The sequence below is a fragment of the Sycon ciliatum genome, chromosome 8 (genome assembly GCF_964019385.1).
Source record: "Sycon ciliatum chromosome 8, ocSycCili1.1, whole genome shotgun sequence".
Classification (NCBI taxonomy): domain Eukaryota; kingdom Metazoa; phylum Porifera; class Calcarea; order Leucosolenida; family Sycettidae; genus Sycon; species Sycon ciliatum.
This window is the reverse complement of record NC_088650.1, coordinates 31651465-31664438: the sequence shown is the minus strand read 5'-3', so window position 1 is coordinate 31664438 and position 12974 is coordinate 31651465. Positions and strand designations below refer to the sequence as shown.

Here is a 12974-nt window from a genome sequence, read left to right as displayed (position 1 = left end):
GGGGGGAGGAGAGAGAGAGGGGAGAGAGAGAGAGAGAGAGAGAGAGAGAGAGAGAGAGAGAGAGAGAGAGAGAGAGAGAGAGAGAGAGAGAGAGAGAGAGAGAGAGAGAGAGAGAGAGAGAGAGAGAGATAGTGAGAGAGAATGAGAGTGAGAGAGAATGAGAGTGAGAGAGAGGGAGGGGGGATGAGAGAGAAAGGGGCGTCAGACACGCTACGGTCACTAGGGTTTTGACCAGACTACTCTTTGCCCCTGGTACCCTGTGAAAAATATAAAGCACTGATTTGAGCTCTGGATTTTGAAATGTTTCAGAGGAGACACCCCAACCCCACGAGTAACTTTTACTTTATGTGGCTGACCATACCACCCTAAAATACCTTCCGACGCCCCTGAGAGAGATGCATTGCTAGACAGCAAGCATCATATACTTCATGTTGTTGGTATGCTCATCAGCAGAGTGGGAGCAAGATCAAATCCCATACTGCCACACAAAGCAGATCAAGGGTCGCATTGCAAACATCAGGCATGATTGACTACCAGCGTATATTAAAGCATTCTTGCACACACATGCACCCATCCACACAAAGACACGGATACAGACTCGCACATGCCAACAACGTTACATACCATTTTGAGCAACATACAGATTGTCCAGCAGAAACAACTGCAACACCGCCGTTGCCAGCACAATTCGCCTCATCCTAGCAATTGCCACGCTGCTGCTTCACGCTCACCAATCTAGAACATCAGACAAGGAGTGTTTAGAAGAGTATCTCTTTGTCGTTGTTACTCTAATCGTGTGGCACATTCGCACTACAATTCTACGACTGCTAGCAAGAGTACATAACGGGGGGTTATGTACTATTGGTGCTAGTTTGAAAATACGTTACGAATTTGAGCAATTGTTACGTTGTACAGCAGGTACGAACAATTACTATTACATACTCACCGGTTTTCGTTTCGGAGTCCCGCGCTGTGACTCAGCTAATTTCTATTTCGTTTACCTTGTATTGTCTGACTAGGGGCGCTGTCACCCCGTCGGGTGCAAGCACCCTTGGACAGAAGCACTTCACTTCACGACAAGTGTTCATTTTCGTTTTTCTCTTCTGCTTCTGTTACACAGTTTGAACTAACTTTGAATGTGTGCTTTTTTCGTACTCTGCTCTCGATCGAACCAAGCGCGCGCGGATCGATCTCCATAATCTTCCGTTGCCATGACTGGCATTACTCATGATTAGTAAGTATGTGGTGACTTTAGCAGTTCCCATACCATCATTCGCATCAAGAGTACATTTCATTTGATACCATGCATACTGGCTTGTAACTTTTCCGTTTTCACTCCTGGGTTTTCCATAAACGGTGACTTTGATTTTTATGGCCATTTACCGGAATTATAATGTGTACGCTACTTCTGGCCAGATTGTACGCATATATCCCATGCATCCTAGTATTTCGCCAGGCATATACCGTAGCGTATCTGTATATAGGACATGCCGGTATACACACTGTCACTGTACTATGTCATTACTACACATGTACACCCTTTTCCTTACTGGCCAAGACATTCTCAACCTAGAGCTTTAGGCCAGTAGATAGTTTGGTTTCATCGAAGTCAGTTGCCTTTCTATCTCTCTTTCATTGCTTTGTCAATATTACAGTAATAATACAACTCTATCGATTTACGCCATTTGTGTTCGTTTTAACCCTAGAACAGCCAACGGTGTCATTTGACACCTCGCGAGTCAAACTTTTGGAATTACCGAAATATGGCTAATCAGAATAAGCTCAAATCTTGTGACTATTCCTAATTTTGCTTTCCCTTTCGTCTGCCATAAACCTTTGATTTTTAATTGATGAGGTACCACAATGGCGAGTACGTATACCTAGAACGGCCAACCAGTGTCATTTGACACCTGCACTATAAAAAGCCATTATTGCAGCTACATGGAAACAATATGAACACATTTCGAAGGTGTCGGCCATATCGAGTTGCTCGTATGCCAACCAGACAAAAGAAAGGTGCATGGGCAGGAAAATCGCTGAATACAGGACGAAATATATGATCAACATACAACCGTCGGGCGAGAATCGCGAATTTGGGGCGGGTAAACATTAGTGCACAGATAACACAAGCACTCTTCAGTGAATGTCCTTGATACTGCTCATTCCCTTTCATTCTCCTGTAAATTGCCCCAGACTAGAGGAGCCATTGCGGTCTGACGGCCCCGGGAATACTAAAATGGATGTAGCATATTACCATGCATGAATCTGATGACCATGAAAGCAAAATTGCCCACTTTATCTATTTGATGGCTGTTCAAGTGTAGTGAATATTGGCAGTGGTGGATCTGTTCTGTCATATGAGGGCGAATCGGTCACAACACCTGAGTAACTGTGGATTCAGAATGTATTGAGGTTTACGAGCCTCCAGAGAGCGGACGAGGATTGCGGGATAGTACAGACAAGGAACTGTCAGAAACAGTTGCAGGAGTGGTGGAGACCCCGATATGGATAGTGTTGAGGAAGAGAAATCGCAACTCTGCAACCTGGAGATGGTACACCGCATTATCGCAAGGATGGTGCTGTGTAGATAATATTTTCTAACTACTTGCCGAGCTAATAAGGCTATTGAACCAAACCTCTTCCTCCTCCGCGTCAGGCTAAACGGGTAGGCAGCCGCTGGGATGCCTCCTCTCTCTTTATTGTCCCCGGATGCTGCAGAAGGTGATTGCTAAGTCATAACTGATAACTTCATCATCAGTGCATTACTGTTCAAGAAACTGTTGGAGAATAAAGAGTTGCAGTATGAACCACTTTGGTAAATTGAAGTGAACTACCATCTAACTTCATTGCCAATAATCGCGGATTGCATTTTGTTTTTTCAAGATAACATTGTAGGATGCAAAGACGGTAGAAGGTAGAAGTAGCAAGAAGTATCAATGGTCCGCCTAGTGTAGACCACCTAGAGCCATTATGGTTTACATAGTGAAAGTAGGAAGCCCCACACAGTCCAATTCTAGCAAAAGACGAGATAGGTCCTTGACCATTTCGATCGAATGTGGTGGATCTACTCAACAAAGACTATTCCAGAAGATGTCCCCCTTCAAGGCGGTTACATAAATGAATAGATGTGACAGGCATCAACGCTTTCACAATATCCCAGACCTTTGCTAGTTCATGGACATCCAGAAAAAGCTCATTCCTGCACTGGTCAATAAGCTTGTAGATAGTCCCGGCATCTAGTTGCTAAGTTCCAGCCAAGGAGAAGAGAAGGGTATACCTCTTTGAAAGAGTCTAAAATGCAGTCGTTACTAACCTAATCTTGAAACCATGTCTAGCAGCATATGTGTCAGCTTGGTGAAACAATGATGCTCATAGTCAGTCCATGTTTGTACTTGTTACTGTGTGTTATTCATCGTGAAGGTCGAGTAATCCGATTATGCCAAAGCACATATTCCCGAAAAGCAGTTCCTAATGAGCCCAGTGAAGTTGCCACATTGCTGGTTATTGTAACTCTGTGATTATAAGAAATTCCTTTGGAAGTGATTGAAGTTTTGCCAGTAATTGAGTTCATTCGTCGCAATCGCCGTTACGCGTACATTGTATTTTAGTTGCGTATAGCCAACAATAGTGTCTGGGTGAATCCTAAATTGTTGTGTACATCATAAATTCCCCTAGTGATAGCCAGCACTGAAAACAACAACTATAATAACCTATATCATAGGTCTTAGACATGGAAATGTATGCAGGTGTCAAATGACACCGTTTGGTCGTTCTAGGAGTACTGAAAGTGGTGGCCGTCCTAGGGTTAAAGGGGAAGTTAAGGCAAAAATTAAAATCTCACCAGTTGTAGTCTTCGGGGTACTGAGTCAGGAATGGTCTTGGTCCGAGAAAGCTGAGACGCTCCCTTCCTACTTGAATCCCAATCGAACTACTTCCACCGAAACTGGGTGACTGCGCCCTACTAGATGGGGATTTGTATGCAAAATGTCACTAAAAGCGCCATTTCGTTCTTATAAAAGCACGGATGACCGCGATTGGCCCATATGTTGTAGTCTTTTGGACGCTGAGTCGACTGGTTTTGGTCCGAAAAGGCTGCGATGCAGCGTTCCTCCTTTATTCCCAATCGAACATGGTTGAACAAGCGGTCACCTGCTCCTGCGTACACCAGTCACCTGGTCATCGTGCCTGCAGTGCAGGGTACAACTAACTAGCCTGTTCGACCTTTTTTGGGTGCAGTCCTGTCACTCGAGTTGAACCTTGGTGTGAAAGTAGTCGCCTGCTGGCGTGGTGACCAGGTGATTTGGGCACCCAGGAGCACGTGACCACTTGTTCAACCATGTTCGATTGGGAATAAAGGAGGAACGCTGCATCGCAGCCTTTTCGGACCAAAACCAGTCGACTCAGCGTCCAAAAGACTAACTAGAACATATGGGCCGATCGCGGTCATCCGTGCTTTAATAAGAACGAAATGGCGCTTTTAGTGGCATTTTGCATACAAATCCCCATCTAGTAGGGCACAGTCACCCAGTTTCGGTGGAAGTGCGCGAGTTCGATTGAGATTCAAGTAGGAAGGGAGCGTCTCAGCTTTCTCGGACCAAGACCATTACCATTCGGCTCAGCACCCCGAAGACTACAACTGGTGAAATTTTAATTGTTGCCTTAAAGGGGAAGTATACCCTAAAATCAAATTTTCACCAGTTGTAGTCTTCGGGGTGCTGAGTCGAATGGTCTTGGTCCGAGGAAGCTGAGACGCTCCCTTCCTACTTGAATCCCAATCGAACTCGCGCACTTCCACCGAAACTGGGTGACTGCGCCCTACTAGATGGGGAGTTGTATGCAAAATGTCACTAAAAGCGCCATTTCGTTCTTATAAAAGCACGGATGACCGCGATTGGCCCATATGTCGTAGTCTTTTGGACGCTGAGTCGACTGGTTTTGGTCCGAAAAGGCTGCGATGCAGCGTTCCTCCTTTATTCCCAATCGAACATGGTTGAACAAGCGGTCACGTGCTCCTGCGTACACCAGTCACCTGGTCACCGTGCCTGCAGGGTACAACTTACTAGCCTGTTTGACCTTTTTTGGCTGCAGTCCTGTCACTCGAGTTGAACCTTGGTGTGAAAGTTGTCGCCTGCTGGGCGAGTGCTGGCGCGGTGACCAGGTGATTTGGGCAACCAGGACCACGTGACCGCTTCTTCAACCATGTTCGATTGGGAATAAAGGAGAAACGCTGCATCGCAGCCTTTTCGGACCAAAACCAGTCGACTCAGCGTCCAAAAGACTGCAACATATGGGCCAATCGCGGTCATCCGTGCTTTTATAAGAACGAAATGGCGCTTTTAGTGACATTTTGCATACAAATCCCCATCTAGTAGGGCGCAGTCACCCAGTTTCGGTGGAAGTGCGCGAGTTCGATTGGGATTCAAGTAGGAAGGGAGCGTCTAAGCTTCCTCGGACCAAGACCATTCGACTCAGCACCCCGAAGACTACAACTGGTGAAAATTTGATTTTAGGGTATACTTCCCCTTTAACTTCCCCTTTAAGAGTTGTGCTAGGGCTAGGACCCTACAAGTACAAGTACGCGTTCTGTACTCACTCGCTGCTTGGCACGCTTGCAGCGCTAGCGCGTCTTCTGTTGCAACCCAGTGCCTGCGTGCACGGTACGGGATTTGCGATGCCACATCAGCGTTGGTGTGTCGTTGTGCTTCGTTGTTGTTTTGTTCTTTTGCTGAGTAGTGGTCGTTAAAACTGAGAAAGAACGGGTCGTTGACAAGGCGTGGTTTCGATCAGGGAGTTGTACATAGTATTGTACTACTCCCTGGTTTCGATGTGCATGCCCTCCTGTCAACTCCAAACTAAGGAGACATTACCATAATCCGACAATTGTATGAAACTTCAATCAACTCCAATAGTGGTCACTGCGATTCAATACGCCAAACTTTTCGGGCATCATCAAGGTAAATACATCCGACACTTGCATTTCGACAACTGCAGCAAATAGGTATCTGTGAATGTGAATGCGTACAGAACATTTCCAATACTTTTAGACACAATGAGATTCTATTAGTCGATGCTCCGGGATAATATAAAAATGTCATTTGGCATTGGATAGGCATACAAATGACCGGATAATAGAGAGCGGAACTCATGGTCAAGTACTAAATACTAAATTGAGCATCAATTTCAGTATCGAAATCCAAGGATATTGACAATGAAAATTGATGCTCCGTTTAGTGTCTGAATTGACCAAAAAGACAGTTTTCCTCTCATGTATTTTTTGGCCAGCTTGTGATGTGCCTGCAATGCCCAGAAAATAGCAATTCTGCTGCAAGTATTGATTCTAACCGTTGCTGACTGACAGAATCAAAACACTTTCACAACAAACATGCACAGGTCATCATACTAAGTTGAGCCTCAGGCTTTTCTGCAGAGTGGCATAGAATTATTGAAGGCTGGTCAGTACGACCAAGAGTACATAACCCCCCGGGGGGTTATGTACTCTTGGTATGACCTGGCACAGCACAGCGCAATTCAGCAGCCGAGCGCCGTTTAAGGCTTTAATTCGAATAATTAAAAATTTCCCTCAAACCAGTTAATTAAAAATTAGGTAAAAGGCGACGTGGAGACAATAATCTTAATAATGCAATGAATATAACTGAATGCGCACTCATATCACAACCATGGGGACGAATAATGTATTCCAGGACGTTTTCTTGTCACAATTATCAATGGAATTCGTGACTAAAGAGAATGATGCAACTACAATAGAATTTATACACTTGGAGTGAAACAGCGAGGATACAAGCATAGTAAGAAAAATAGCACAAACCTAGGAACAATTTGCACAGGTAATAAACTATAGGTGAGGTGAGAAATGATAGGAAATTCAGCAAGTGCAGTGTGAATGGACATGCATGTGCAAGTGTGTGTGAGTGCGAATTTACTGGAAGAGCGTAAGTGCGGTGACATTTTCTTTAATTAAAAATTAAAATGGATACAGTTTGCGCGAGTATTGGGATCACATCAAGTACATGTACACATCGCACCACACACCAACAATTCATGATTCTCCTACTAGTATCCCCCCCCCACAGGCACTGGTACCATAAATTGCTGCGCTTGTTCACTTCATCATTCATGCCCTAGAGTCCCTGGAGTCAATAGTAACATAAATCATCTACTGATTCAGATTCAACTTGTGCTGATCAGCCTAGGACAATGGGTGCGTGAACATTACGATTCGGCAAATCTGGCTACTATACATGTTTCATAACGGAAACACGGACCAAGAATACTCCACGCCAACCTACCACACCAAACGACCTCCAGGCACCTCAGTAAACAAGCACGCCCAGTACAACTGTTTGTGTCATTTCAATGGGATACTTTCGCACATGTGCACGGCCAGCTCCTGATGTGTGGCTACTTAGAGCAAACCACTAACTACTCGGAACACATTGCCGTTTAGCACAAAACTCAAGATGCTGACATGATCTTGTGTATGTCATCTGCTATGTACTACACCGCACAAGAGTTGCTTGCAGGCTTCCAGGATGAGTTCAGTCCTCATTACTGGGGCAAATTGTTATTACCTTGAAGGACATGTGAAGTTTACGTTATCTCAATCATCTCAAGTAACTGATGCATTTAACACAATCTAAAACACATAGTCACACTGCTGACCAATAACCATGTGGAGATAATAGATTTTATCTGCTGATGCCCGGAGCTGGAGTTCACAGTGAATCACACTTCATAGATCAGCACAGCAAACACATGGTTGCTTTTCACCATAATTACATTTGCCCTGGTTATCATAATAATTACGCTGAGAGAAACATATTTAAACATCACTTCTCAACTCCAAAACGGTCTCTTCACTGCGATTCGAGTTAAAATTGTGATTAACACTACACCAAATTGTCGGGCCTGGCCTATCATCAGGGTCGTGAAAGAGAAACATCCGTTAGCACAATCGCTTTCTTGTGCCAAGAGATGTGGTGCTCCACTGGCGGCCCAAGGCCTACGGTGCATGTGTAGTGTGGCTACTTCATATAAACACGAAATTTGTATACACATAAATAGTGCACCGTAGCCGGAATGCATGGATAGCTGTGCGCATACTCGCACTGCCTTGCTCTTCTTCTCCTCCATGTGAGACAATGAACACTGGCAACAGGTACCATTACAGAATATTAGTCAGGGCCGGGGGAAGGAGTTGGGGATTGGTCCGGCCAACCTTTGAGGGGGGTCCGGGGGACCCCCGGGAGAAATATTTAAAATTTACGTGAAATAGAGCGAATTTGGGCATCTCTAAGGCTCCAGAAAATGCAGAAAATTATAGTAAAAGAACACAAACACAACTTTTTTTTATCCATATCAGCCATACAGTGCCGGTCACGGAGTCCTGAGCTACTTCGAAGCACATCACACGTCAGCAGTACGAGTACAGTCGAGTCATGTACCTCTGGATTTTTTTACACCGGTTTTGCACGAATCACATGGACCATGCAGCTGGGAAAGTGGTCCGGCCATGGCCGGACCAGCCTGACTGGTTCCGCCGGCCCTGTTAGTACCGTATTATCTCCATTAAAAGCCCCGCACTTCTATTTTTTCAACCAGTACGGACCCCGGGCTTCTACTAGAGACTGGGCTTATAATTTTTCAACCACCTGGTGCATGTACATTGCTTATTAATTTTCAATGTATCAGTAGCACAACGTTTCCCAGCAGGTACCAGGACTGCAGTTTTGTGCTTCCTGGTACACTGAGTCTGAACTTTAGATCTCGGGGGGGGGGGGGGGGGCAGGCGCGTACGCAGGGTCACCTCTAGGGGGGTTTCCAACTGAATCCAAACAATAAGTTTTAAGTTTTAAAACCCTTTCTAAAGAGCCCTAGGAAATTTTCAAAATTATGCATTTTTCGTGTTGTTTGGATCATAACTTCTACTCACTCAATCTTCATTATCTTGGGCTTCCTGGAAGTGGAAAGGTACGAGGGAGAGAATGAGGTCGACAATGATAGCCAGGACACAGTACAGTCATGTACATATCCAGCGCTATAGGCTATAGCGGTAGAGTGCAGCGACGGTGGGAAAAATGCCCCAAACAGGCCCAAACGCATCCTAGGATCCTGCTCCAACGGTTTAGTTTTTCTTGATCGCAGAGTTTCAATTTTTTTGCTGTGTACTCTTGAAATATCACAAGTGAAGCTGCAAATTTGAGCAAATCAACGTGACGAAAATCTCAAATTCTCGATACTCAAGTCGCACTGTGCGCTTTCGAAATTGCCGAGATCGCGGCTCAACTTACGAATAATTTATCTCACGATACATTGCTCGCAGCGCTTCGCAAATTGTTTCAACCGACAGCTGAGAGTTTTCTATTCGACCTGGATATTTGGATCGTTGGATTTGAGCGAGATTTGACTGAGTTATGATCTTTTGAAGTTTTGCTATTCTTGCCAGATCGATCATGCGCCCTACGAAAAATGCCCAAAAACGTTGCTCGTTTGGAACATTTGGGGGGGTTTCCGGGCAACGGGAAACCCCCCCCCCCCTGCGTACGCGCCTGGGGGGGGGGGGGGATCACAGACTTTTACCACAGCATGTGTTTATGTGATACTGTGTGACATCCAACGCGTTAACGTGCACGGACATGATCCATACAGTTCTCCACTATAAATAGTATAATATCCATGTGCTTGTTATATTGGAGACTGCCCTTGTGTATCTTCTAAGCCCTCGAGTCTTGGAATACGCTTATAATAGAGATAAGACTGGGCTTCCACAAGAGACTGCGCTTGTGAGATAATACCGTATTTAGGTAACCTGAGGGAGTGGGGCCTGGGGGTGCATGCACCCAGTGTGCTGAAGAGTGCTGCCATGCATGCGGTGCGGAGGCAGAGCGCTTTGATACACAGTACGTCAGTAGCCAGTGGAACAAGGCTTGTTGCTCTAGCCTTGCTCCACATTTTCTATATTTACTACTAGTAGACCTACTGGTGTCCTACAGAAAGGTGATAGCACCCAAATGTTCGGCCTCATTTTCTCTGTGCTGCGCTGATGAGTCGACAAAGGACCAAAGTCTGTCCGCAGATTGAGAACACCCAAAATGTAATGCAAATACTGACAAAATGCAGTAAAACACGGGATTGTGGCCTAGCACATGGAACTTTCGAACGACTTTGCTTGATGTCTTCCTATAAAACACGTCGCTAATAATTATAATCCGGCCAACTATACTCTATTTTTTTACATGGAACTTTTGTAGTTTGATTTCAGTCCAACACTGCTGACATCCGCGCGCCCAAAGGTGAAGGTCGCACTGAGCTCATTCAAGTCATTGAGCGCTTTCAGTACAGCCAAAAGAGACTGCAGGGTTGGCCAGGAGCAACAATGTATTTCGTCCTCTTGTCATGACGGATTCGCTCAACTGAACTCCATTCCCGAAATGCAAGTCATTGATTTCGATGCTGAATGCTCGCTAGCACCTGCACTCTGCAGATAACCAGGCGTAGATCTAGTACACACTTAGCTGCCCTACTTCAGACATAATACGGCTCACTCTTGCCCGGACACTTCACGATCACAGCGATTTGTTGCACACGCCCGCTACGTAGATCTACGTAAAGTCACAGAAACCAGCTTTGTTGGAGTTCTTGGAGTGCCTGCACTTTCGCATTCTCCAAAAGACCAAAGTAAGTTAGTTAGTAACCTTGCGTGCCATTCAGTACGAGGAGGCGACGAGGCCAGGCTACTCACTCGACCATGAAGTCCTGGCATACCTCAAATGCCTACTACAGTACACATGGTACAGGATTGTACGTACTGATACTAACTACCACATGCAGTGATACACTCACGGATAGAGATCTAACTCTCAAGCCTCTCTACGTAGACCTGGTAAACTCTACGTAGACCTGACTCTACGTAGATAGTACATGTACTACGTTTATCTAGTCTCCAGACCACATCATCAAACCTTTGACCATGGTAGACTACAGACCACATCATGAAACCGTTGTGCAATGCCTGACTCACGCTAGGTCCCTACTTCCAAATCCAGGACTGCTTGCGCCCAAAACCTAACTCGGAATCAATGCACTGACTGACAGACTAAGTGCATGTACTACTACTAGTGACACTAACCGCGGCGATCCGAACCCGAAGATCGAAATCACGTCGTCTCAAGACTCACTAAAAACGATTCATTTTTATCCTGAAGGTTATCACGGTTATCTGGTTATGGGTTGGGAAATAGCTTCATCCTTCCGCCGGAAACCGTACTGGCGACGATTTCTGAATGCCAGGCCAGGATCTGTACTAGCTGTGTGGAACGAAACTGAACAAAAACGTCGTGCGTGGCTGATCTGATCTACATTTTTTACTCATCCGGAACGTTGACCACTACTAGCACTCGTGACTGAGCCCTAGTCAGCATGAAACTCAATACCTGTACAGCGTGTACCGGTACTTCCGCACGCACACCGGAATGTATTTACTGCGTTCTTCTCAGAAAAAAACTCGGCACGGTCCATCAACAGAGTTACAATCGATACTAGTACTGACTAAGGTGTTTGGGCAGTGTGTTGCGTTAGTTTCCAGATGGTGAACACGTTACGTACGGCGCGGTACATGCACAGTCACAGCTGTGCAAACACCATCTCCACTCCCAAGCCAGGAGCTAAACACTACAGTGCATCACGAGAAACAGAACGCTCAAATCATTGACCATTGGCATTACACAGTGCCATTCGCTGAACCGCTCAGACCACTCGATCATTCAGCAGAATGATCAAACAGGTCATACATATAGGAATACTCGGAAGAGAACAAGCAGATCTGGGGAAAGTACTTACGTGGAGAAAATGGTCCTCGACTTGGGATCCTCCGAAATTCCTGAGGTCCGCGTTGAAACCGAACTGCAAACCCGGAGAACCGCACGGCGTGGTGATTCTTTTTTACGGCAATGGCACTGGTGTCTCTTGTGTTTCCAGCTTCCTACTCACGTTGAAACACCCTGATCAGACACACTTCACTCTTCTTCTTGGCAGTGTTCGTTGCCGTGATTTGTAAAGCTAAGAAGACCGGACGATCCACACCACACGAAAAGACTCAGTGACACGCACACAGAGGCAGCGGGGCAGTGGCGCACAGGAGCGATCAGCTAGAAAACAGCGACACAGGCACCCTTCCTGTCCTATAATTTAAAGTATAATAGCCTAGTATAGGCCTAGGCTAGCCGGCTGTACTGGCCACTCACATCACCTGCATGATCACTGACACTGCCCTGGATCAGTTGAAAACCGAGTTTCAACTGCTAGTGCTACGGCACAGACTGTCGCTCGGACTTCATGTACTAGTACTACTAGTAGTAGTCATGGAAATCCGGTCCCACGTCTAGCGGCCCCAGGGCGCTGGCCATGCAGCCGTGGCTAGCTAGCGCTAATTTTATCATTTTATGTGCTGCAGCGCGCTGTTCCCATCGTATCGGATCAAAAATGTAGGTCTACACTGCACCCAGCGTTCTGTACGCGCTGAACTGAAGGCGCCGGCCCAGGCCAGGTCAATCGTCCATGTCCGCTACAGGACGATGCATCGACTGTACATGTGTTACTAGTACTAGTAGTAGCACTAGGATGACAAGAGGGAAACTCTCTGATCGGATTTCATGACTAGGGGTGAGGCCTGGGGCCAGTAGGGGAATCCGTAGATCTACTAGTGTACTCTACTTTGAGCAATAGCACTAGCCCTGGACGATGATTCAATCAAGCCAAGGGTAAGGAATCTAAGGATTCATAGTACAATCATGATAATAATTATGAACCATCATGGCATCATGGCATTCATGGTTGGTATCAGTACTAGTACGTACAGTACTGTCGTAACATTACTGATACTGTAGTGACAGGAGTCACATGACGGATCACTGACATCAGATCTACTTAGTACTTATACATGTAGAAAGGAAAAGGAC

General features: G+C 45.8%; 1 protein-coding gene across 1 annotated transcript in view; it reads right to left on the bottom strand.

The window, feature by feature from the left end:
* The window catches only part of LOC135822752 (neural cell adhesion molecule 2-like), a gene marked incomplete in the record, with an annotated part of 31753 nt that extends 19511 nt beyond the window's left edge, over positions 1–12242 (bottom strand). Inside the window, 2 exon segments of the mRNA XM_065335581.1 lie at positions 625–735; positions 11857–12242. Of these exon segments, the coding sequence (XP_065191653.1) occupies positions 625–697 (73 nt within the window).
* Positions 12243–12974: the final 732 nt, after the last annotated feature.